This window comes from Thunnus thynnus, chromosome 16 (genome assembly GCF_963924715.1).
Source record: "Thunnus thynnus chromosome 16, fThuThy2.1, whole genome shotgun sequence".
Classification (NCBI taxonomy): domain Eukaryota; kingdom Metazoa; phylum Chordata; class Actinopteri; order Scombriformes; family Scombridae; genus Thunnus; species Thunnus thynnus.
The window spans coordinates 22,877,515-22,900,450 of NC_089532.1; the positions used below are offsets into that span (position 1 = coordinate 22,877,515).

Consider the following 22,936-nt stretch of genomic DNA (forward strand, 5'->3'; position numbering starts at 1 on the left):
GTGTCAAAAGGTCTTGCAGTTTTCGCTCCTTAATTTTCCTCCGCATTTTGCAAAACTCTGTCTTTGAATTTGACGTCAAACTTCCGTCTGGTGGGTGCCATGTTCGCTCTCTACAGTGTTGTGGCATTGGTGTTATGGAAAATCTAGTCACTGACACTTGCACAGGTCTTATATGGTACTTCAGTTATAGCTACCGCCATCTTGTGGCACTTGTATATTACTACAAACCTCAGTCACATTATAACAGGTGCCAAGAGGTGAGGGGCAGACATTTCTTTTCATTTGATAACATATAAAGTAAAGTTAGGCTTTGCTGTCGGTTTCCCAACTCATTTTTAAAAAAGACAAGAGAAAAGGAGGGAGAGGGGGCTAGAGAGTGAATGAAGAGATGGAGCTGGTAAGAAAGCAGTGAATCAGATCAATAGAGCACAAATAAACACACACAAACCCCCGCACACCACCGTACAACCCTTTAGCGGTGCGCAGCAACACCTGATTTGGTCTGAATACGGCCTCAATATATCCTTGTTTTTTCCCTCCCCGGCCTGTATATGGGGCCGGCCTTTATTTTTTCATGTCCACCACACCCCCGGCCATTATTGGAAACCTGGTTTTTAATTGAATACCGGCCACTATTAGAGAAAATATGGTATTGTAACTCTCTCCTTTCTGGTCTACAAAGAATGCAATAAATCAGGTAAAGTAACTTAATAAAAAATTCTGCTGTATGGATGCTGACTGAGACCAAAAGGAGAGCACACATTACAATTATTTATGTCTTTATACTGGCTACCTGTTAGTTTTCGTATTGATTTTAAAATTCTTTTGTTGCTTTATAAGGCACTACATGGCCTTGCACCAAGCTACCTCTCAGAAATGCTTTTGGTTTATGAACCAGGAAGGCCCCTCAGATCCTCTAGCTCTTCTCTTTTAGCTGTTCCACAAAGCAGAACAAAAACATTTGGTGAAACTACTTTCAGCCGTTACGCTCCGAGCCACTGGAACAGCCTTCAGGAGGATCTGAGAGGAGCGGAAAATATTGATATTTTTGTCTTTCATGAAGTGTTTTATAATTGTGTGGTTTTATTTAATGGTTATTTGGTTGTTTTGGTTTACATTAGTCTCTAAATCCATTTTCAACATCCTACATTTTTCCAATCACTTGTAAAGCACGTTGAATTGTGTTTGATTTGTTTGAAAGGTGCTATGTAAATAAAGTTTGATTGATTGATTGATTGAAAGAAAAAAAGACCAACTCAAGTATTTTGTGAAGGATGTAAATTTAGCAGCAATTCAAAAGATAAGCTGCTGTATAGCCTATCTGCTGATCGTGGGAGCTGTGAAGGAATTGCTTTTCTTAGCAAACTGTATATATTTATGAAAAAATGATCCGTAAACCATGGCAACAAGTATCTACCAGTGTTGGTATTTTCTCTGACCTCTGAAAAGGAGGTAAAACAGCAGTGTGTTTTGCTTGTTTTGTACTAGATTTGAGCAGTTTCTTGATAAAAAGTAAGTGAAATGTAACTAACCCTTACTCTTAATGTAACAGTACAAACGCCTCTTTTTGCCCCTTTTGTACCTCATCTGTCCATCCTCTTTTGCAACATAACTTACAATTTAAAAAAAAGTTATTTCTTGAGCTTTTTGGACCACCAAGAAAGATGAATTAACACACATGGTGTGGTAAAATGCAGCTTGACCTGCTATCAGCCACCAGAATTTGATTTCCCCATGTGGATCCATGATGATGATCCAGTTTAACAGAACTGTCCAGTTAATGAGTTACCTGGCAGTCCATGTAAAGCCTTCTTTACATGTCTTGTTCTGTTTGTATAGGTCAGTGTGAGCATGAAATGGACCAGAAATAAAAGGTAACAATGTACTGTGTCATTGTTTATGTTAGTGTGGACAAACAGAACAGATGTAAAAGCAACCTTAGCAATAAAACCATTATATCTAGCTACTCCTATTAAGTTCCTCATGTAGTTGCTGAGAGCCAAAGTCCTGCTCATCTCTAGTCTACTTTCCATTCCACAAGCATGTGCTGCTCCACTGGTTTTCCCAAAGCAGCTTTTTTATTTACTGATGCCTCTAAAAAGCTGCTAAACAGTCTACTGCTGCACTAGATAATAACATTTACTGTAAATTCATCAGCATTTTAACAAAGATAAAACAATGATTATTTTTGTTAGCATTCAACAACAACAAATCCCATGAGTCTTAGTCATTGGCACACTGTCAAAGCCTCATGGCAGCATTTTTTTTCTGAAGTGTTACACTCCTATGAATGCATTTGCAGTCAGGGAAAAGTGGAAGAATTGTTAATAAACAGCCAGATAATGTGTTTGTGGGTTTAGGTTCAGGGTATTTAGCTTATCATCAATACATCAAATCACAACAAGAACAAAAATTCAAATGTTCACTTATTCTGTATGCCAAAATATCTTTTAGACATGTGTGCACTTAAAAACTGATTTATAACAAATTTAATAGATTTAGTTCCATTAATTATATAACCATGGATTTAAGTCAACTCTAAACATAAAACACACTTGTCACATTTCCAGTTTTCATTTTATCCCTTTTTATTTTACACAACATAACAACACAGTACATGTTGTCTTTTTCTGTACAGAAGTTTTCCGGGAGCTCGTGACCAACACAGGCTGTAGTATACCAATATCAGTCAAAAGCTCACAAGGTTTTTATGTTTTTTTTTTTATTCTTCCCTTTAAAAAATATCAATTTCATAAGAGGTCTGTTAAAGTCTTCATCTGTTTGTTACGTTTTGTCTCAGTTTGTGTCTGTGTATATGTCAAGAAACGTCTGTTTTCCTCAGTAGGTAAGAAAGGCTATGTGTGAAATCTCTCTCTTCCTTTGTCCCCTCCGTCCTAATCCCTTGTTCGCGGAGCATGGTGGAGTCCTAAATCCGGTTATATCATCTGTCAGAGGGTCTGTGCAAAAGAAGGCACCGACTGCTATTCTCTTGCCACGGTATGGACACACACTTTCTGTGGGCGTGTGAACGTAGAATGGTGTGCTTTTCAGTTCTTGTATTGTTTTTTTTTCTTAATTCCTTTTTTCCTGCAATAATTCCCTTTTCGTTGTATTTTCAGATAAGGTGAGTGTGAGTTGGGAAATGACGTGGCGAGCCCATTGTCTTATTTTCTTTTGTGCTATAAAGTGGAACCAACGAGACAACTCGAGGACGCAACGTGACAAGGCAAGTTATCCACTCGCTGAATGACCGACTGCGAAACAGATAGGAAACTGTCAAAGTGGAAAAAACTGTAAACTGAATACAAAGAATTGTTGCAAAAAGTTATGACAATAAAAAAAAAGAAAAAAAAAACTGGTTGAAAAAGAAAAAGTCACACTCTCACACAGAAACACACAATCATCCTCTCACACACCTATAAACAAAAGTGCAAACATGAACACACACATACACACCGAAAACGCACACTCTAAACAGTAACGACACACGCTCTGTTTCATATGTCACAAACACACTTTTACCTTCATTCATACACTTATAAACAAATTTAAACGAACATACACACACAACCTCAGACACACACTCATAGAGGATAAACAATAACGGATAAACCAAAGTTTATTTTATGGTCTCTGTCTCGTTCCAGTTTAAACCGTGCTTTCTAAGATCCAGTCAGAGTCACACCGCCCTTTGTCCGAGTCTCCATCCCCTTCTTTGGGGAGTAGCATCCCGCTCATTGATTGGCTCCTTTTGTTTCGCATTATGCGCCCTAATTTGGGCGCTCCTCCTCCTCCTCCTTGATGGGACAAGTGAGTCTTTGAACCTCCTTCACTAAGGGAGTACCTCCTCCTTGCCCTGCTCCTCCCTCCCTCCTCCACAGGGAGAGTCTGGTACTTGGTGGAGGAGGAGGAAGAAGCGCGAGGAGCCCGGCGCAGGATGGGCGTCTCTCTGAATCGGATGGAGGGGACAGGGCTCGGAGTGGCGAAAGGGCTGGAGAAAGGGGAAGGGGTGAAAGGAGGCGGGGTTTGGTTGAGAGAAGTGGAGTTGTTGCGGTTGGTGTTGAGGTTCTCCAGAGGGGTGGAGGACGTGAGGAGAGCAGAAGAGGTGGTGGAGGAGGAGGAGGACGGAGGGCGAGGGGAGGAAGAGGGGAGATTTTCAGGGGTGGCTGAGGCGTTCGAGCAAGCCGAGCCTGGCTTACTCGGAGCAGGCTTGCGCTTTGGCTTGGTCAGTGAACCGGAGGCGGTGGGTGACAAGACGCCAGCTTGAGCTCTCTCCGAGGCCAAAGACCCTCTCTCCTCACCTGCTTTCTCTCGCTCCTCGGCTCCACCTGTCGGGCTTCTGGCTGTCCAAGTCTGACTGAGTACCGATGTAGCTGTGGAGCAGTCAGGCAGGGAAGAGTCAGACGACTGAGTCATCGTATCCTTGCCCCCTCCTCCTGCTCCGCCGCTTCTTTTCTTTGTGACTCCTGAGTGGTCTTCTAATCCGATTGAGCCGTGTTTAGAGGCGCTAGGAGTCACAGTGCATCCCTGCGACTGCTGCCCATTGGTCTGTGAGTGAACGTTGGTCATCGACATTGAAACACCTTTACCACCCTCACCGGGGTTACACACCTGAGACAAACACAGAAGGAAACAAGGAGGTTTTGAGTGTTTTTCTTGTACTGATTTGTTTGCATATTAACCCTTTCGAGTATGCAGGTGAAAAACTACACCACTTTTTTAGCTGTATTTTAGGACAAATAAAATGATGATATAGAGTCAAAATTATGACTGTAAGACAACACATCCTCATAAAAAACAACAACAGTATAAGTCTAAAATTCCGGCTGGCAAAAACAACCTATAGTTACGTTTGCGGCATCTAGCAGCCATAGTAATGCACTCTGGCTTTCCAAAAACTGTTAGAAGTCACTGTTAAAAAAACAACTTTGGTTAAGGTCTGGTTAGGTTTAGGGAAAGATCATGATTTGGGTTAAAATGATCACTTGAATATATGTGGTCTATACTTCCTTAAAGTTATACAACCTTTGTTGTCATGGCAACAGTAAACACCACAACGTTATGGTTTTTTTTTTAAAAAATGTTAAAAAAATACCCTAAACACTATCATGATGCAATGAAGGCAGAATGCAAAAATAAATAAATATCTCTCCTAACTTTTCATCTGTTTTTTTTCTTGGCAGAAATGGCCTGCCATAAAAAAAGGAAATGGGAGATAATCATCATGTAGAAACAAAGAGACTCAATGGAATTTGGTTGGGTGTTTGTTATATCTTAAATGGTCGAAAATGGCTTGTGATTGTCTGTCTACTGTAGCGAAAACCAAGCATGAAAGCACTAACAGCACTAAAAATCATGGGTGTGCCAGTTAATCAGAATAAGACCAGGCATATACATGGCTGCCATGCCAATAATGCCAATTCACATGCATAATGAAAACTCTTCTCCTCTTCTTCTCTCTACTTTCTGGCCAGAGTGCATTAAGAGAGACAGAGACCCACCTTGTACCGTATCATCAGAATGATGATGAACACGAGCACAGAGGCCACTATTATCCCTCCGATGATGATGATCATAGTCCCACCGAGGAACTGAGACTGCATAAAATGACACCTCATGTACTCTGACTCAGTGGTGAATTGCACACAGCCGACCACACGGGTTGCTGTCAGCGAGGTGATGACATCGTCATAGATGGCCAGCACGCAGAGGTCGTACTGGGTCCCTGCTGCTAGGTTGTTGACCAGGAAGTTCTTGCTCGATGGGGGGATCATTCTGTGGACAGGAAATACAAAATATTAAATCTTTGTGAACATCAACAACTAGACAAACAATGTAAATGCGCAATAAGTAGAGGAATGCACTGGAAAGTTAGGGTTTGGATTCCCATTGGGACCAATCATGTTGGAACAATATATACACTCACATCATTGTAAATTTCCTCAAACTACTGTATAGTTATCATTTATATGGTCTGAAATAAGGCATATTAGTCATATTGTACTTTTGTACTTCTTTGAAATCACAAGAACAGCCAATTTGATGTTCATCAACAACTCTGAAGCCCTACCTGCTCATTCATTATAATCTGCCCTCAGTGCAAATGTTACACCTGCAATAACAGATGTTCTGGCCACTTAGGGGCAGCAAAAAAGTAAATAAAATGTATTTTTTAAAAATAATAAAATAAAATCCGCAAACACAACATTGACATATAATCACTTTTTAAGTTGAAACAGTTGTAGACAAACAGTTGTCTATTTACACATCCCACAGTAACGGAGCAACATTCGCATTCATTTGGAGTCATGTTTGTGTAAACCTGATAAATTTAAGTAAAATATTCACTCTCCTTTTAGCTCTGTTTTCCTCTCCACTAACTCCTAAGGGAAATATTTGGCGCTGAAAACAGCTGCCTGCTGCATCTGGAAACAAAACTGATGAGAGCTGTGAGAGTGAACCAAAACAGTCAAGTTGTGGCCCGTAAAACCAAACAATGAGTTAAAAGACACTAAAACGCTAAATTGGTTGATCATTCTCTGTAGGTTCATCACTATGCACGACCCGTTTTACATTCAAATAGTCATTTGATTCTCGGTTAATATAAAAATAGTGATTATTGCTGTTGTACAGAACTCTACCGTCCGTACTCACTCATTGTCATATGACTTGGGTAAAATGTTAGCTATATTCCTTTGTATAACAGTAGGTGGACATGTCCTCAGGCAAAGGCAAAGGAGTCTAGTGTGTGATAATAGCAAATACATATGCTTTCTGCACATTATAAATACTACATTAACCCTGTGCTTTCTTTCTACTAAAATTCTTTCTACTCTCCTACAATATGTAAGGATTGAAATGATAAAGAATCAACAAGCTCAGCTCCATTGTGTATAGCTGGGTGCTGAATCCTCAAAAACAAAAACCCAGAAGACAGCAGCAGGACAGCACTCCAATTAAATGATGTATTATTGCACGGACATTTCAGGCAGACGCCCTTCCTCTGTGTACAAACTGGAGAGTTGCACCCAAGTACAGGTGTTCTTTATTACAAAATATTTTGTGTTTTGTCTTCAGGTTTCACAATGAAACATAAAAGGGAATTTGTTTTCAGCTCACAGTGAATCAATCCGGATATTCATTTAGACAAATACAAAGGTTCTTTGCCACTTGTGTTTCAGTTTGTTATTCTTCACTGTAGACTTGTCACATTGACCGGGGAATTTGCACATCTGCCCTTCAGTTTCCCTAAAATGGTTTGTCAGCTTTCCTGGATTTCCTCATTAAAATGCTAATGGAATTCCTCATTAAAACCAGTGAGGGCGGCTAGTTCACAGCCCGTGGCCTGGTGTGCACTGAGTGGAGCAGAGGGCTGTTTTGGCCAGGTTAAGCATCTGGTTTAGAGTTAGAGTTAAGTGAAGGTTAGAAGACATGTTCAGGTTTAATGGTTGGTATTAAGAGCCAGGGAATGGATGTACAGGTAGGTCATTAGAGTGCCCTCAGTGGAATAACAGTACAACGCTGTAAGAATGTGTGTGTGTGTGTGTGTGTGGCTGTGTGTGAGCATCTATATGACCCCATGAATACTAATAGGACCAATGGAACGCTGGCTGACCATGAGTGTTCTCCCCTTTTGCTTCTCTTGATGTTTTCATCACTAAGGAGGCGAACCTTGGCCGCCAAAGTCACACACACACACGCACACACGCACACACAATGCCATTATTTCTGTGCTGGGACACATAAAGTGACATTGAAGTGTGCAGGTTAATGACAGGAGCGAATGTCACCTGCTCCTACAAGCTCAGATACAAGCAGCCACATTTGTATACACATACATACACAGACAGAAATTAATCTCCATATTATTGCTGCGGCCTTGGGCTTCATTTCTGTTTATAAATGTGTGTGTGGCTGTGCGTTAGTCAGCAAAGCATTAATATCTTTGTGAAAAAAAAGGAAGTTTGTTTTATTATTAGTCTATTGCCGGCACATTCTGGGTTCATCTTTTTCTTGCAGGCTTAAACACTGTCATATTCTCAAACAGAGGCTGCTGTTCATTAACTCATTAATACAGTATGTCTCTGATATATATATATATATATATATATATATATATATATATATATATGTGTGTGTGTGTGCATATAATAGAGAGACAGAGTAAACAGTTATGAATATTTAGTGGATTGTTGGAACATTTCTTGACCCTGAAAGCTGGCACCGTGTGATTCTTTGATGATTTGGACAGTGTGAGTGCCCTTAGTCACTCACATAGGCAGATGGTACATGCATGCACACACACATAAGAGTTAATATAATCATGCTTAAAAGTGATAGAACACACACACATGGCTGAGCCTCTTAAATATTAATGTATCCTTGGTGTAAGTGCCTGTAGTCTGATTAGTATATGATTTATATCCATGACATGGAGACGTGACAGTCACAGTTTTAGTACTGCTAGTTTTTCACAATAACATTAATAAAGTGCCTGGCTGGTAGTGGATTTTTAACAATGACATATTATTTTAAAGTTGTTCTTTTTATGTTTCTCATTGGCAGACATACACACTGATATCAATATATTTATTGGTCTGCCACTACAGGGCACTCTGTTTATTGTAAACTGGACAATAAGCTACAATAAAGGAATCTAGTCAAATCTCATTCTGGCTGAAAGTCTTTAAATATCATTTAATGTGTTAAGTATAGACGTCTCCATGTAGCAAGAAATTGTTGTCATCATTCATCAGCATTGTCAATAAGACAGAGTAGAAGTGCCAAATTAATGATCAAAGCTGTGCAACTCTGTGGACAGACAAACACCATTCTTCCAAAAGATATTCCCTCATGTTGTGTCAATGACATTGCTCTAAAATCTCTATAGTGAGGGCTATAGCATGGAGTAGTTTATGTAGCCATACACCATTCATTTATTCAGGGTTTTCTTTTGTCACAGTCTGTACTTTTAATAGTTATACTTATCATTCTGTTTCTCTATATTTTTCTTTCACTATTCTTATTTCGCTCTTTATACAATATCCATTGCATCTGTGTCTGTCCTGGAAGACAGATCTTATTGGACTTTTGCTCTTCCTGAGGTTTCTCCCTTTTTTCCAGGTTTTCAGGCTCTTTGTGGAGTTTTTCCATATCCATATGGAGGGTCTAGATAGAGGGTGTTGTATGCTGTGTACGTTGTAAAGCCCTTTGAGGCAAAGTTGTAGTTTTCGGTTCTATTACTAAAGTTGACTTGCCTGTGTTTCTAAAATGACGAAATACACATCCCCTGCCCCTCACATCTGCTTCAAACCATGCTATCTATTTTCTATCTCTGTCAACGTGTTATAGCTACATTAACGGAATAATACAACGTTTGATAAATATTAAACTATTTATTTGGATAACTACTGGATGTGTTTTGAAAATCTGTGAATGGGCAGTTATTATGTGTTATTATGTGAGGGTTTGTTTGCTGTTTCGCCCTGTATCCACATGAATATGTGACATTCTCTCTTTTCCCCACCTCAGAAACCTTTACTTCCCAGAAACCATTAGCTACATGACTCCCCCTGGACACACACCAAATTAGAATGTTCCTAAACAAAATCCATCCAACCGGATGCTCCAGCCAATGACACTCGCGTTGCATAGTTAGTTTTCATTGTCAACATGACAATCATCATGTAAGCCAAGCTGTCATCATTTATAATTCATAGATACAAGGAACAATCAAGATATTGAGAATGTGTTTGGCATATGTTGGACTCTGTTCCGCTGCATGCTGACCCTACAAAATACATTTCCATGCAAATCAGTTGATTTTTTGTCTCACATACGATTATTTCTTTACTGTGTGAGCTGTTAGCATTGTGAACTCTCCAAACTGACTCATTCATTGTAGCTAATTTCTTTGTGTCTGAGCTGGATCTCACTGCCAGTATTTGAAGCCCTACAGTGGGCAGATGATTTCCTTGGCCGAGACAATTACACTAATCTATCTACTCTGCTCTGCCAAGCCCTCAGCCCAGGGCGCCTGTGTGTGTATGTGTGTGTGTTTCTGGGTTTCATTACACTTTCATTACATGAATAGTGTGAGCGAGGGAAAGGGTCTGTGTGCATGCTGCTCTATGAGTATGCATTTCGTGTACTCATGTCTATATGTGTCTGCAGTATACTGTATAAATATGTGTGTGTGTGTTTGTGCATGTGTTTGAGTTCCATTACAGTAATCTTCTCCTCCCATGGCACCCTCCTCTTCCCAGTGGCTGTCACTGTGTCTGGCTTTCTGCCAACATTCATCACTGATACAGCAGTACATGCTGGTGCACCCCAAACCCTTATTGTGTACGCGTGTACACACGGATGTGAGTGCACAGGAGTTTGTGTGCGTGTTAATCAACTCTAGCTTTCCTCGCTCCGGTCGAGGACAAAGCCAGGAGGCCAATGTGATCTCCATTAGTTGCTCTCAGCTTTTTGTCTCAAGACAAATGATTGCCTCCATGCACAGAACAGTGAACTATGATACCAGATTGTTCTATTTCAGGCCATTTCACTTGATTAAATATTGGACAAAGCCTTCAGGCCACAAACATGCATTATTCCTGGGGAAAAAGGGCATTCATGGCAATGATTCAACACACAAGACCAGGGCTTCCAGGTCGAGCTGGAGCCGCGCGATAAGGGGCCAGGGCTCTTAATAACTCAGCTGTAGTCTTCACTCAGCGGCTCCGCTAGCAGCAGAGCCCTGTCAGACCATGTGTGATACACTGGGTGAACAACTTCCAATGTTTTTAAATGATATTCACTACTCTGGGCTAGCTCTTTAGTAGTTTCGTGTAGCTTCAAGGTAATATTGTTTTTTTGCAAGTGAAAGTTCTCCAGTTCCTGATAGCGGTGATTTGAATTTCTTGTACTTCCTGGAGTCTTTTTTTGTACAGATTAAACAAACAAGCTATAATGACTTAGTTAGTGAGATTTAGAGGTGCTGCTAGATGGATTTTGCAATTTTTGGCAAGAGACAGGCAAGCTGTTTCCCCCTGTTTCCAGGTTTTGTACTAAGCTAAGCTAAAGGGCATGAAAATGAATTAGTGTATTTCCCAGAATATTGAACTATTCCTTTAAGAATGACGTTAAAATGCTTTATTGTACAGGTCCTTTAATGTTTTACAAATTTCCTGGAAATTTTGTGAGTAATTATTAATTAATTATTAAGTTTAGGACATTTTACAGACAGGGTTGTGCAATTTAGTATACACAAAATGACACACTGAAAAGTAAGTTATCTTCTGTTTGTTCAATAATTGTTAAGAATATAATTCATTTAATTTTTTTGCTAATTAAGAACTAAATATGAAGCTTAATATATTAAGTGAGTACTTACCCACTAGATATCACTATTAATATACAATATTAACATTTTTTCCCACATTTTCCTTGTAATTTGTATCAAATTGCACCAAATTTTTTGTAAAATGTCCTAAAAATGAACTGTTAAATATTGATGAAAATTACTCAAAAAAATGTACAATTGACAGTTGGATTTCTATTATATATGGATGTTGCATGTTACATCTTAAGAGTAAAACAAAAGTGAGTAAGAAATGTGTCATTAATTTGATGTTATGTCTATGGATAAACAATGTTTTGTTGTTTTTGGAAGCAAAATTTCAATCATCATCCCAAAGATCTACAATTACATGGCGATGAACATAATGTGATATGATCAAAAGCTCAATAACATCTACTAAATGGAACTTGTGATGATTTTTTTATCTGCCGCTGTTTTCAAGTTCAGGGACGATCTTTGAACCTGAACCTTTAAGCCAACATGGGTAAGAAGCATCTACATTTCTATACTGACTAAACCTGATCTGCTGAGGGAGATTCTGTGGTATCATCAAAAGCACCAAAAGAGCTACTGTTTTGGTGATAAATTAATTTGTGCAAAAAAACATTGTCATTCAATTCTCATTTACTTTTATCACATTACACACCAAAATCCTGATAATAAAGCTATTTGCATCTTTTAATTGACTTGGTAAAAGTAAAAGCAGCAAGTAAATTGGTGCATATATCAGTAGGTTACTACATTATATTACCACTATCCACTCTCATTAGAAGTGTTTAAACAAAAAAACAATGTAAAATTGCACAGCAGTGTTGCTCAAAGAGGATAGGACCCAAATATGGGTCACAGATACATATCTAAAAGTAGGCAGTCCAATTATTTTAGAAAATGGTATTCAGTGCTTCTGGCTAAAGCCTCCCATGCTACCGTAATGCAAGCTAGTCTAAATTAAATAGCCTGAAACATGGAAAACCTTGTCAGATAAGCCAACAAAATAGCATGCAAAAGCAGTTATGGGTTTAAAAAACTTTTCTTTACACTGCACTTTTTAAACATGTGATATCTTCATATTCTCACATTATTATACAATGCATCCACTAAACGATACCATGACAGTTGCACAATTTGTTTCTTTGATACTGAATATCATTTAATTAAATATCTCAATTAAACAGACACTCTTACATGACATCCCAGCCCACTGTATGGTTGGTGAATACAATCAAACCAGTTAAGAATCACTGGTTTCTAAGCACAAAGTGAAGAGTATTAATGGTAGTTCAACTACTGCCCCATTACTGCTGACCTCAAAGCTAATGTGGCTTACACAGCAGATGGCACAAAGCCATGCTAATAGGTCTGAGTCTCTCAGGCAGACAGAAAACATTGCAGAACCTAGCTTTTTATCTCTGTTTTACCATGCATAATGCCCCTGATGCCAGATCTAATGGTTAACAAGCAACCACACAGCTTGTAGTCAGAGGTGGAACAGGGATTTTAAGCCCAGACCAGGTGGGCTTTGCTAACACCTTCCCATCCATTTTTATTCATTAAACCCTGTTCAAAGTCAGACTTGAAGAGAACAGTCATGCACTTGCTGAAAAAGTCAATAGTAGCCACTAGCTATTGGTCTAGCAACATTTCCAGTGTAAGTATAACAGTTCACACTGGTGGTAGCAATTTACTCAAAGGGTTAGAATATTTTTTCTTTCAGTAATGAAGAGTCTAACAATTACTGTTTTAATTACTGTCATAATATTATAGCTTCCAATAAAACACGTTGCCACCTCATTTAATACCAGACTGTTGCAGTATTATCCAAAAACTATAAATATCCCCACCCTTTGGTTTAATTTCCTCATAATCACTCTCACACACTAAAATTGCTGAGATTAAACATTGCGCAAAAGTTTAGCTCCTCTTTGTGGAAGTATTTGACATAAAACTCCTCTTATCAAGCAAAAAGATGCCACAGACATCACACATCAGTGCTATCTGTTCTCCCCTATCAGTTAATATTAGGACTTTACAAGGTCATTAATGCTGGGATACAGTAATAAAAGATGAAATGAAACAAATTATAATTCAATTATTTCCATGAATAAGATTTTACTGTTAGGGAGTAACATGCCTACGACTGCTGTTCAAAAAGAGCTTTAGCAAATAAAATCTGTAGTCAAAAGACCTTTAACTTCCAAGGTTAAAGCTACACTAGTCAATATCTTTTTATATTAGCAATGGATGAAATGACTATGTGAAATATGAAAGAAGCTACTAATAGTGATGGACGTACACTGAATTTTCATCTTACTCTGCAGTCCCACTCAGCTCTATGGAGCATTTCAGTGTCTTTAAGCTCATTGTTTTGGTTTTCAGTGTTTTGATTCACTCTCACCATTGCCAAGTAATTTAAAACATAAAGTGATGGGCATGAAAGACAGGACAACACTGCTGCCTCCATTTTATGCCAAAACAGTGACAACAGCTTGAAAATATATATTTATTGACCACTATGGTGAAGGATGCATGAAATGAATGCATGAAATGAATCAAAACACATAAGTATATTATATACTATGTCAGATGGGAAGACTCTGGGATCTTCTCTTGAATGAAAACAATAAGCACAGGGCCTAGTTGCCACTTTTGTAATTTTCTAATTCCAAAACAAAAGTAGGAAGGATCCACACTTAGCAAGAGCTCATTACTGCTGAGCTCAGCGCAAACAAGCACAGCAGAGTAGTTCCACGCAACCAAAGCTGTCCTAGATGCAGGGAAGACATTTCAGCACTATCTGTATCTGGCTGTAGACCTCCACCTGCCCAGCTCAGCTCAGCTCCATTCCTCCAGTTCAGCTGAGTCATCCACACTGCTGCTTAATGCTATGGTTGGCTCCTCCCTTGCTTCCTCTTCCACATTGCTGTTTCTTTCCATATGCATGCTTACTTTTAATTTTGTCCTTTTGATTCCCCATACATTCATGTAATTTCTCCCACTTCTGTCCAACTTCTATTTCATCTTTCCTCTTTTCATCCCTTTTTTTCCTGTTCTTTCCCTTTCTTACATCCTTCATTCCTTCTCCCTCTATTTTTATGCATCTGGACCATCCTCTTTTTGTCCTGTCATTCCTACCCGAAACCCTTCCTTCTTTCCCCCTTTCCTTCTCCTTTGCCTTTTTCTTTCAATTTGATCCCTTTCATCTTTCTTTAACCCTCCCTCCTGTTGTAATTACCCTTCATTACATCCTTTTCTTTCTTTAATATCCTGTCTTCTAAAACTACTACTTACTACCTTTGCACTTTTTTGGTCCTTTCTCTCCAGTCCAGCAGAATCACCCTGACTGCTGTTCCCTCTTTACTACTTGTCCATGTTTAAAACCCCATAGACTACTTACAACAACAACACTGTTACGTTAGGCCTGCGATATGTTTATGGTGCTATAAAATAAGAATTGGAACATTACGGCAGGATAAAGGCGGATGTTTTTTCACGCCTTAAGCACAGCTGAGCGAGGTGTTATACCTGGGCCGCAGGGACCATTGGCAAGGATAAAGTACTTCCTGCTAGTGTGAGAGAGTGAGAGAGAGAGAGAGGGTATGCCTTTTAAGAGCCTGGATTCACCCCCCACCCCCTGTTGTGTAGCCTCATAAAAAAGCTTGCCACACAATTTGCTTGATGTGTAGTTTTTTTGGCAAATGGCAACCAGCCCCTGTAGCTCAATGGGTCTGCTGGAGTGGAAAACAACTGCTGAAAGAGCATAGAGGGAAAAAAAAACAATGGGCAGAGCAGATGAGGACTAGGATAGAGGGAGAATAGGTTTGGTGTGTGCTTTTAAGTGACTTAGTGAATGTCAAAGTAGAGTTTGTGTCCTATCAAAGACAATTTAGCTGTAGATTTAGCAGCATACTGTGTTTTGATGGTTAAATGTCTGTGGTACAGTGAAGGAACTATTCTACCTACTTAAGCATTAAATGAACCATTTGTGTAGGGCTTGTGTTCATGGATATGTGCATGGAAAACAGCATTTCAAAAATTTGGAGATTAATTTTCAGTATTTTTCAGTTTGGTTTAGCTCCTATACTGCCGACCTGCTTGTTTTGTATGAACACCAAAATGGACTTTTTCATTGTTTAATGGGCTTTCGAGACCTTGGGATAACATATCTTAGCCATGGTTGTAGCTATCACTGAAAGCTCTGAACCAGCCTCTTCCTTGGGCCTTGGGCTCCACATATAGACACATCTCCCTCTCCACAAACTAGCAAGAAAAGCAACAAACTGTAACTCTCTGCCAGTCACAGGTACACTATCTCACACAAATCACTGTCATAGGTAGCTGCATGTTAACATGTGTACTGACACCATTATTGAATTTTCAGTTGCTGCAATTAAAGAGTAACTTAACACCTCCTGGAAATCTTGTTTTGACCACCAGTGGTTGTCACCTGGCTGCATTGACATATAGATGTACTTCAGGACCCCATGACATCACTGCTGGGTGTGGTACAGCACATTTCTGACCACAGCCAACAGTCAGAGAAGAAACAGACTTTAAACTGTCAACCAGAGGTGTCAGTGAATCACTGATTTTCAGCTACTGCATTTAGACAAGCTTTAGTGATTTCATATTACTGCCTTGATCTTTATGGATGTTGTATTCTCTTACTGTTAAGAGTTGTTTTATTTATTCATCTTTTTCTTATTTTATTGTTTGTCTTATTTTATGTCTATCTGTTTTACTCCTGTACTGCATTTATTTTTTTTTTATTTTTAGTGCATTTATAATCCTGTAGAAAAGGATTTTTTTTAAAAACCTGTCAGCTCAAATATTGTTAATGTTTACTAACCTTAACATTATTAATGGTGTATTACTGATCCATAAAGCATTAACACACAATTTATTAGCCATTAATGAAGACATTAGTAACAACCTTTAAACTGTTTTATTAAGTTAACCTTATTAGGAATCATTATCTATGTATCTTTCTTTCTTTCTTTCTTTGTTCTTTTCTGTCTCCGTTCAAGAGACACATCTTTTTACCACCATCATTCATCATTCATCTATTCATTGACTAAACAATACATCTATTCATCTTACAATTTGTGAATTCATTCTTTCTATCATCTCAGATTGGCTTGCATTCATCAGAACCCTTAATTAAGGGCGATAATTGGCTCTACGTCTGAACAAGAGCACATTCTACTTTGTGGCTATTTTATTGTTGTCGCTGTCGATGCGGGCTGAGTGTTTTACTATTATCATCAACATGGCTGTGAACTGTTCAATAAAACCAGCGAGGTGTAAAGGCCAAAGACTGCATGTGCTGCCTCTGCCGAGACAGGTCATGTGTAAAAGGTCACCACATTATTTCATCAACATCAGCTTTCCCTTGACCTGACCCTGAAATAAGGGGTTAACAGCTGAGGCTTAGATAAGGGCTGTGTGGATGACTCAATTTCATACCTTAGTTTCCATTTAAGAGGCGTCAAAGGGAAGAGAGAAAATATTCAAGGTTTTAGAGTTGCTCATGTTTGAGTAGCATTAGGGAAAAAAAACCTTTTGGTAGCTGTGTGATAAAAGCTATATATATACAGCTTGCTAAAGCCTCTTCAAATCCCTACTGAATGAAATATTGTAGTTCTTTGGAATATTACCTTGAAGACACTACAACATTAGCGTCATTCTTAGTTTTGGTTTGATAGAAAGGTGATCTTGAGAGATCCAAACATCTGAAAACTGCTTTAAATTTTTCTTGACTAAAATTAAACTACAGGCCTGTATTTGTGCTCTACATAGTTTTAAAGAAGATATGTTTGTATCACGCATATTTGTTTTGTTATGACATGAATAGAATCATATGAAATATTGCAATACACCAGGGTTCAAACCAGTAAGTCAAACAAAAGTCAGCTTCTGCAGAAAATCTATGAATTTAGCTCACATTTCAGGTTAATATCTGATGTGGTGTACTTTACATAGCTCAGTAATATTTACAGTAAATAAAGATGTTCAAAACTGGTGTATTTATATAACAGCTGTTGGCTAGTTATGGTTAGAATGACAAACTGCTGGTAAGTGATGTTTGACAATGGTTTGATATCTGACTGTGACATCTAATTACAGCAATAAGTTAACACAACAGTTTACAGTTCTACACTGTAGCTGCTTGGCCTAATGTCAGTTTCACAGAGACAGTGAAACTACTTCAAAGTCCCTATATCAGAGGTCCAAATTCATCTTCAAAAGGGGATATAATGTGTTTAAAACAAGCTTTGCTTACAACTCTGTTCAGCAGCTGTCTGTCATACACTTGACAACAACCGCACTGATGCCATCACTGATGTTTATCTAGAAGGGGATTTACCAATCAGTGAGTTTTTTATGAACAGCAAAAAGACTGGAAATAGTTCAGACTCCAGCATGCAGAGAGCATGTTAACTAGGTAACAGGTTTTGGTTGTTTCACCAACTCATGCAGTTAATGTTCATTTTCGACGGCTGAGTTAATCTCTACAGCTGAGTAAATTTATATGACAGTTTTCATTAAATCCGGTGAGGTCAACAGTCATGGGCAAAAACTTTCACTGTTAATTTAAAGCTATGATGAGACTCACATGCACTCTAACAAATAGATTTTGATATAAAAAATAACTGATGGATTTGATTTTAATTTTTCAGCACTACTTTTTACTCTAGTTGATCGTGACCACAAGGACAAAACCCATCATTACATCAAGAAATGACCAGACACTAATCTGAGATAGTTTGCTGTTTACTGTGGGTTTATTATTGTGACACAACTGGGCAACAGGCCTGCCTCCGGAACAGAAACACAATACTTAAGCGGGAGGACTGGTGTTAGAACAACAGTACTGTATCAATAAACATCTGCCTGTCTCAAGTGTCCTTCAGCAAGACACTGAATCCCTGTCAGCTCCAGGAGTGCTGTTCTGCAGCTGACCCTGACCTCCTACTGAGAGGAGCAGTGGGTGGGGGTTTTCCTGTAGGGATCAATTTGGAATCAAGTATTACAACTATTACATTTCAGATATTGCATGTCCAGGAAGTTATCATAACTGGGACAATATGCCTGTAAAAGCTTTAAACTGTCACACACATCTGCACCTGTTTACAAAGAGAGCTGCATTCACAGTATGAAAGAAACATACAGAAACACACCACACCCAAGAGCATTATGTTGAACTGGAAGGGAGTAAAGCGCAGAAATGTCAATGTGTGGCAAATCAATAAGCTCTCATTGAACCTGAAAAGTAAGCATACTGTCTGAGTCATTCTCTTTCCCCTCCTTAGCCCTCTCTCCCCTCTGTTGTTTCCCTACATTTTTCACTCATCTTTTGCCTTTCTCCCTCTCTTCTATTCTGCCTGTCCCCTCCCTGTCCCTTTTCTCTGTGTTAGGGTAATGAAAAAGCAGAATCAATGGTGTTGCTGCTTTGTGCCAGCAGAGGCACTGAATGGAAATCAATCCGCTATCTAAAGACAAGAGAGCTGCAAAATAACACAGAGAAACGCAAATGACTTCAGCTCTTCATATTGGAAAAAAAAAAAGGAGGAAGGGGTTGCTGAAAAGAAGAGAGGAGGAAAGGCAGACTCTGAGTGACGTGGCAGAGCGAGCAAGTATCAGGGTGGGTGGTGAAAGGCTGTCTAATCACTCATCCACCGTGCCCCCACAGGAAGCTGTTTGTTTTTGTGTCCATCATACTCTCCAATCTCATACTTTTCAACAAGTCTCTGGCTAAAAGTATAAATGCTGCCTTTTGTAGGATAAAAATCCTACAAATGCACAAAGGCTTTGGTGTGCATTTGTTGAAAGACAGGCAGAGTAACAGAAAAAGAGAGACAGAGAAGAAAAGAAGCTTTTCTTTGCAACAGTTTCTGCAGCAATCTTGAAGTGAAAGGCTATGATGTTATATTTTACAAGACAGACCGCTATAAATCCCATCGGTGCCATCTCTTGATGATGCATCCTCTGAATAGGGATAAGTGCTGATGAATTATGTAGAGAGATTAGGAATAATATGCAAGGCAGATAATACCAGATTCTTCTATGAATGATCAGTGTCTGTTATTGTATGTTAGTATAGACAGATAAATACTGTAAAAGATCAACATCACAAATTCATAGCTCATAGTAAAAAAAAAAGTCTGTCTTCAGAGATGAATTTCATAACAACCTAGGGCTTTGTCATCATTGTGACTCAGACGGTCAATCCTAACGCTCCCGCATCTCTTGATGATGATGTGTACTGATGAAGTATGTATGGGGATTAGCAATGATATGAAAGGAAGATAATACTGGACGATTTCCCTACAAATGCTTTCTGTGTTTGTTAATTCCCTCACCCCCATTTCACTGGAGTAAATATTTAGCTCAAATAACAATCATTCCCAGCGAGATCGATCTAATCTGCGTAATCCTGAGCAAACGGCAAAAGTCAAGAACAGCAAGCAGAGAGCTCTCCCTGTCAAGGCCGCCCTGGTGAGTCAGCAGGCTGGAATGTGCTCCCTTGCTCTGCCAGGTTTGATGGTAGATCATGAAGTTTCTCATGTCTCAGGTTTGTCTGCCATGTTCGCTCTCCATCCCTGTTTTATCTCCATGTCATTTTCATTTTACTATCTGTCTGTTCTGCAATGTTATTAACTGTGACAATGACATATGCTCTAAGAAAAACAATGATCATAGAGTCTTTCACATTACAATGATTTCTGCTTTTGACAACAACAAATTTAACTCATCCTGGTTAATTCACATTTTTGATTTTTAAATAGCTTCTTATATATTTTAATTGCCTTTTTTTGATATCTTGAGTGTTATTTCCTACATAGTACATATATGCTGCCTGCCCTTGTTTATCCGTAGCCTATATTTCATTCACACGATTGTAACATTGTAGTGCCCTCATCCTGTTTGCCATATATTCTTAATTCCATCCACTTTTGTCTGTCTGTGTCTCTATTTCCACCATGATCATTAAAGTTGCATCTAATCTAATGTAATCTAACCTATACAGCTGAGACATGTAATTCTCTCCCTCCACATTGGCCATGTCATTGTTCTGTTTCCATGGTGTGCTGTCTGTCATGCTGTCTGACTCTTCATGGTGACGCAGTGATTCTGTCAGTCTTACCTATACACCAGTGAGTCATCCTGGCTCCCATTGTACTGTATCTGGAACATGCGAATGCCTGGAATATTCCTCTGGAAGTTGAACTTGATTAGTGCCGTTGATGACGTGGCCTCGGCTGTCACCACCCTCTTATCCACCCCGCCCTTCACGTCGCCCGTCACGTTACTCCCATTGGCCCCGCCGCGGGTTGACGTGGAAATATCAGATGATCCTGGGTCAGGCTCCTGGATGTTGTTGGTGTTGTTGGAGATATGCGGGAGTTTTATAATAGCCAGGTCTACAGTTTGGTGGGCTTCACCGGCAGGGTTGGAGGAGATGCAGGTGAAGGAGCCAGTGTCTTTCACAGTACTGATGAGGATATCCAGAGTACCGTTGGTGTAGACCAATGTTCTGGAGGAGTTCGATACCAGTTTGCCCTCAGGAGAGATCCAGTGGATGGCTGGCTCTGGGTCACCTCTTGCCTTACACCTTTAAGGAGTGAAAACCAGTGGAGTGGAACATATTAGAAACAAGACAGAATGGGGTCGACTGTACAGTAAAAGCATATCAATGCTGGATGGTGGTTCTCCACTTTCCCTCTGGGACCAAAATGGGAGGGAAAAAGAGCCTGAACATTATCTACATTTTAGACAGAGTTCATTTATTTAAAGTTAGAATATTGGGTACCTACTGGGTTACATTACAGCCCGCAAATTACAGTGTAATTTTGCTGTACATACATATTGGATACCAAAGAACTACTTACAGCTACCCAGTGGAACAGAAAAGTAGGTATAAGAAATAAAGACAAGTTAAGGAGTAATGGAGCAACAATTTTACACCGAAGACACTCAGACTAAGTATATTTTTTTCATCTATCAGGTGTCTATTAAATATTCACAGGGTACAGTTATAGTTTGGGGCTATGAAGCTTTGACTCATTTATAAGTATACATAATTTTCTGTAAATTTCTGTAAATAACAATAACCATCTGAGGCCATACAAGCTACAATCCCATTTGACCTGTTAATTTAGTTCTGTCATGAAGTGGAGCATGCAAAAGCAGGGCAGAAAACAGGTTAATGGCTGATTTTTAAGCCTTTTGACAACTGAAACATGTATTGTGCAAAAAGGTACATGTCACATATTTTGAAAATTTTGCCTAACAAATATACTTCTGGATTTCTTACAATGATTTTTCATCTAATTGAACATATGACTAATTTGAAGTGGATGCAATAATAGAGACCTTTTATGTCATCAAAATTATAAGCAGTCAAACATATAGAGTGCAAATGGCAAGGTCAATGTGACCTTTCCCTATTCCTGTAAAGGGCTGTGAAAAATAATAGAATTAGAGGTGTGTGGTAATTCTTTGGTGGATTTGGCTGCAGGATCACACTTCACATTCTCAATACATTCTCATAAAGTGAGCTCCAAATCGCATGAAGAAGAAGATAGGGGGCTAGTGAAAGCAACATACAGCTGTACAGTTCAGAAGCATTACCTTATACATATTTATGAAATGGAAAATGAAAACTGTGTAAACAATTATCAGTTATTACCAGAAAATACAAAAAATCTATTATCAAACACCTATTCATGTGATATGGAAGCCCATAGGGGACTTTATTAAAATGATAATGTAAACTTGAAAATGAAAATGTAATTCCACAATAGTTATCTGAGTAAAAATTAAGATTGAAATGCAATAATCCAATTTGCATTTTCATTTTCACATACTCATATGGGCGTTCTATGACCATATTAAAATGAAAATGGAAAAGCTGTTTGACATTTAATTTTCAAAGTTGTGCCCCGATGTACAGTGGACAATATTCAAATGTTACTTCAAATTTGAAAATTAAAATTAAAGTGCAATATATATATATATATATATATATATATATATATATATATATATATATATATATATGCAAGCAATGTTTGAGTAACAATTAGAATTAAAATGCAATTTTCTAACAATTTGAAAATGAAATTAACAATGGCATTTGACATTTCATTTTCAAAGGCTTAACCTGATTTACACCAGACAATATTTAAATGCAATAAGCAAAACAGCACCCCCAATCTATTGTATTTATGCTGTTTTCATTTTGCAAATGCAAATTGGATTACTGCATTTTCATCTTAATTTTTAGTCAATTAACAACATACATATGTGGAAAATTATAATGCTATTGTGGAGTTATATTTTCATTTTCAAGTTTACATTATCATTTTAAATATGTGCCTCCATAATATACAGTACCACCACTCTTCCCCGGCATTATGTATTTTCATACATTAAAACATTTAACCCTTTGCTAATCTCTACTTATCCCTTATACATGGAGCCAAAGATGGGACACAATAAAGGAAAAAGAATAATAGCCCCTCATTGATTTCCTTTGCTCCTTCTTCCCGGTTTCATCGTATTTCCATACTTGAAAACATAACA

General features: G+C 38.6%; 1 protein-coding gene across 2 annotated transcripts in view; it reads right to left on the bottom strand.

Moving 5' to 3' along the window:
- Window positions 1-2,550: 2,550 nt before the first annotated feature.
- lrfn5a (leucine rich repeat and fibronectin type III domain containing 5a) overlaps window positions 2,551-22,936 on the bottom strand; it is a 125,001-nt gene continuing 104,615 nt past the window's right edge. For both annotated transcript variants that reach the window (XM_067613618.1, XM_067613616.1), the window contains 3 exons: window positions 20,496-20,963; window positions 5,502-5,775; window positions 2,551-4,611 (listed from right to left, as the gene is read on the bottom strand). In XM_067613618.1, the coding sequence (XP_067469719.1) occupies window positions 3,649-4,611; window positions 5,502-5,775; window positions 20,496-20,963 (1,705 nt within the window). In that variant the 3' untranslated portion in view covers window positions 2,551-3,648. The remainder of the gene's footprint in view (window positions 4,612-5,501; window positions 5,776-20,495; window positions 20,964-22,936) is intronic.